Source organism: Garra rufa, chromosome 10 (assembly GCF_049309525.1).
Source record: "Garra rufa chromosome 10, GarRuf1.0, whole genome shotgun sequence".
Lineage (NCBI taxonomy): Eukaryota > Metazoa > Chordata > Actinopteri > Cypriniformes > Cyprinidae > Garra > Garra rufa.
In genome coordinates this window covers 6,534,957-6,539,103 of record NC_133370.1, presented here as the reverse complement: position 1 = coordinate 6,539,103, position 4,147 = coordinate 6,534,957, and the positions used below count along the sequence as shown (strand labels likewise).

At 40.2% G+C, this 4,147-nt stretch overlaps 1 protein-coding gene across 1 annotated transcript; it reads left to right on the top strand.

The window, feature by feature from the left end:
* Positions 1-389: 389 nt before the first annotated feature.
* rxfp3.2a (relaxin family peptide receptor 3.2a) lies at positions 390-3,686 on the top strand. Its single transcript, XM_073849530.1, has one exon. The coding sequence runs from the start codon at positions 676-678 to the stop codon at positions 1,873-1,875; it is 1,200 nt and encodes a 399-aa protein (XP_073705631.1). The 5' UTR covers positions 390-675; the 3' UTR covers positions 1,876-3,686.
* Positions 3,687-4,147: the final 461 nt, after the last annotated feature.

Below are 4,147 nucleotides of genomic sequence, written 5' to 3'. Positions count from 1 at the left end.
TGATTAGGGTTGGAGCGAAAATGTGCAGAGCTTGAGACCAGTGCGCTAGAGGGACAAAAAGTTACATAATAATAGCCTTTAATAAAGAAAAATTATACTCTCAGTCATAATAATTACAATCATTATGTGGCAAATTAATAGTTATTCCCCCATCAGACGCATTAGAGAATTATTTTTTGTCCTTGCATACGTAAGTATAATTCAAACCAAAAATAAAATAAAAGGTAAAATAAAACAAGTTAATAGACGTGCTTTATGTCAGCTACGCTGTACAATTTCTACAGTAGGTATTTGTGAAATATAGGCCTACATTTATTCATTTAGCAGATGTTTTTATCCAAATCTGTTCGTCTATTATGCAGCTTCTTCCGGTTAAATAAAAATAAACTACATGTATGATATTTTTTTCAATGGCAAATGGCAAATCTTCCCCATGTGACAGCAGCTAGTCTCCCCTATATAAAGCCCAGTGATGCTCCACGAGCTCATTCAGGTGCGTAGAGTCAGAGGAGAGAGGATCAGCACAGATTCACGCAGCAAACTGTATTTGAACCTGGGAATAAAGAGTTTACGCGAGTAAGGATCGCATGCTGCACCTGTAGGATGACTTTTAGGAAAACATTTGTGTAGCACATGGAATCTTATAGAAATCGTATGGGTGCGTAAAGCCGTGCCATGCAGGGAAACAGCAGCGCGTCGCCACCGGGTTTAGCGGCGTGCGGTCCAGCACTAGATGAAGGCGATGCTCTGTCGAACCGGACCGCTCTGCACAACCTGTCGCTCCGCTGTTGGTTGCAGCTGCTCTCCAAAGAGTCCGCGCCGGAGCTCTACGGCGACAGCTCGAGCATGGCCATGCGGGTCGTGATCGCGCTCGTCTACCTGATCGTTTGTGCGCTGGGGCTCGTCGGGAACCTGTTGGCGCTTTACCTACTCCAGTCGCGCCACAGACTCAAGCAGTCATCCATCAACTGCTTCGTCATGAGTTTAGCTGTAACGGACCTGCAGTTCGTTCTGACTCTTCCGTTCTGGGCCGTGGACACCGCTTTGGACTTCAGATGGCCGTTTGGAAAGGTGATGTGCAAGATTATCAGCTCGGTCACCACCATGAACATGTACGCAAGTGTGTTCTTCTTAACAGCCATGAGCGTTGCGCGCTACTGCTCCTTGTCCTCATCCTTGCGGATGCAAAGTCCCAAAACGGCGTCAGCTGAGGTCAAGTGGGCCAGTTTGGGAATCTGGATCGTGTCCGTGGTGGCCACCATTCCTCATGCGGTTTACTCCACCACGGCGCAGGTGTCCGACGACGAGCTGTGCCTCGTCCGCTTCTCGGATTCGGGTAGCTGGGACCCGCAGCTGCTTCTGGGTCTCTATCAAACCCAGAAAGTACTTCTGGGCTTTGTGATTCCGCTGATCATCATTTGCGTTTGTTACCTCCTCCTGTTGCGCTTCGTTCTGCGGCGGCGCGTCAGTGGAATTCCCGGCTCGGAAAGCGAGAGAGGGCGGCACAAGCGCCGTTCCAAAGTCACCCGATCGGTCACCATCGTGGTTCTATCGTTCTTTCTGTGTTGGCTACCCAATCAGGCGCTGACCCTTTGGGGGGTGCTTATCAAATTCGACCTGGTGCCCTTCAGTAACGCGTTTTATAACGCGCAGGCCTATGCGTTCCCCATCACCGTGTGCCTTGCGCACACCAACAGCTGCCTGAACCCGGTGCTGTACTGTCTGATTCGCCAGGAGTATCGCACTGGCCTCAAGAAACTGCTGTTTCGAGCCACTCCGTCCATTCGGAACCTGGCCAAGCTGGTGTACCGGGGGAAGAAAGTGGCGGAGGCTCCGCCTGGAGTGGCCGTGGTACAGATGGAGATCGGGATGTGACGTTACCGATGAGAAAAATCCCCTGAGACTCATTTGAACTTTTAAACGCATCTTTGTATAATTCCGCAACGTGGATTTACAAATATCAGACATTGCTGACTTGAAATAGAATTGCATTGGCGCATATAACAAGTGCACATTACTAGACAAAAGTTTGGATGCACTTGCGCTTCTCACGATCACAAACATTTCAAGGCGTGTTTTTCTTTGTATTTCTTTCCAAGGAAATGTTTCCAAAGGTTTGTTTGTGATTTTAAGCAGCTCAGCATTTTGTAATTATTTGTTACCCAGGACCACAAAACCACTCTTAAGGAGAAGAACCGTTTTTGGTTCCACAAAGAACCATTCAGTCAAAGGTTCTTTAAAAAAACAATTCTTGCTTACCTTTTTATAATCTGAAGAACCTTATATGCCACAAAGAACCTTTTGTGAAACCGAAAGGTTTTTCAGATGTTAAAGGTTCTTTATGGAACCATTTAGAAAAAAGGTTCTTCTATGGCATCATAAAGCACCTTTATTTTTAAGAGTGTAAGGCAGAGATGGTTCTTTAAAGAACCTTTGACTGAAGGGTTCTTTCTGGAACCAAAACGGTTCTTCTATGGTTGCTGTAAAAAACCTTTTAAGCACCATTATTTTTAAATTAAGTTTTGATATATTTATGGTAGGACATTTACAAAATATCTACATGGAACATGATCTTTACTTAATATTGTGATTTTTGGCATTAAAAATCAACCATTTTGACCCACACAATGTATTTGGCTATTGCTACAAATATACACATGCTACTTATGACTGGTTTTGTGGTCCAGGGTCACATTTACAGTTTTTGGGTGAAAATGGTTTCTACATATTTTTTTAGTACCATTTCATTTTTTTCATACAAGTTTAAGGAAATATTTCCTAATAAGCAGAAAGGTGAAAGAAAAATGACTAATAGTAAAAAATTGGTTAAAAATTTATGTATCTATTTATTTTATTTAAACGTTTTATGTTTTTTATATTTTTGCTTTTTTGCCCTTTCTTTTTTTCCTATACAAGTCTACGTAAATATTTCTAAAAAAGCATATAGGGTGCAACAAAAATTATTGATTTATTTATTTATTTAAATGTAATTTAATTTAATGACAGATACTTATGTAAAAGCATCAACAAGTGTTTAGCATACATGTTTGTTCTTCATTACATAATTCACACACTTCCATTTGTACTATTTCATAGTTTTGATGACTTCTTTACAGACTTTTGAAGGCACATTTCCACAATTGTCATCACTGTAAATCAACTTTATTTTTTTGTTTTAAAATAATGTACATTTATAAAACTATACTTTGTGTCACATCACCTTTTGAGCCAACTGTGATGACTGGTCTGTCCAAACTCATGACTGCTAATGTGATATGAAACCATGATAGTTGATTCTATTGCATGGAAACATTTCTTGTTCAGAGCATCCAGAACATCTCAAACAACTGACATCTCCATGGAAGCTGAGCTTTAGGACTATAACTCACTCACTGTGACCGAGTTTATCCTGGGGAAAAAAGAAACTTTTTGGACCTTGAGAGGAAAAACCCTTTGAACCCTTTGTATAGTTATAGTCCATTTATCATCTCTGAACATCTGCTGAATGCAGTCTAAACACAATAATCCACACAATAACTCTTTCTCACTGAGTTTCAATGCAATGTGTCTTTTTCAAAGAAAGAAGAAGAAAAAACAATGTTTAAGCACGTTTCTCTCACATAAGAATCCTTCTGGCACATCTTTTGAATCAAGTGCTGAATTGTATATGGCTCAGTGTAAATAAAACATTTCAAGGCAAATGTTCCATTTTTTGTTGCTTATTCCCTGAAATTGAAATTCGAGTTTGTTATTAGAAGCGTAAACATTTGTCAGGTGCTCGAAAAAGTGCTTTATGTCACAAACAATCTGAATCCAGTTGTCAAAATATGATTTAAAGGACAAGTTCACTTTCAGAACAAAAATTTACAGATAATTTACTCACCCCCTTGTCATTCAAGATGTTTGTGTCTTTCTTTCTTCAGTCAGATATGATGTTTCTTAAGGAAAAAAAAAAAAAAAAAACAGGAATCCAAGATTCCAAGTTTGAACTTCCAAAATGCAGATTAAATGCAGTTTCAAATGGCTCTATACAATCCCACTCGAGAAAGAATGGTATTATCTAGCAAAATGATCTGTCATGTTCAAGACAAATTGACAGTTTATACAGTTTTTAACCTCAAAAGTCTGTTTGAACTGTTTTTTTTTT

What these genes read in the sequence shown, in the direction of transcription:
- rxfp3.2a (XM_073849530.1), top strand. Translation starts at nt 676, where the DNA reads ATGCAGGGAAACAGCAGCGCGTCGCCACCGGGTTTAGCGGCGTGCGGT.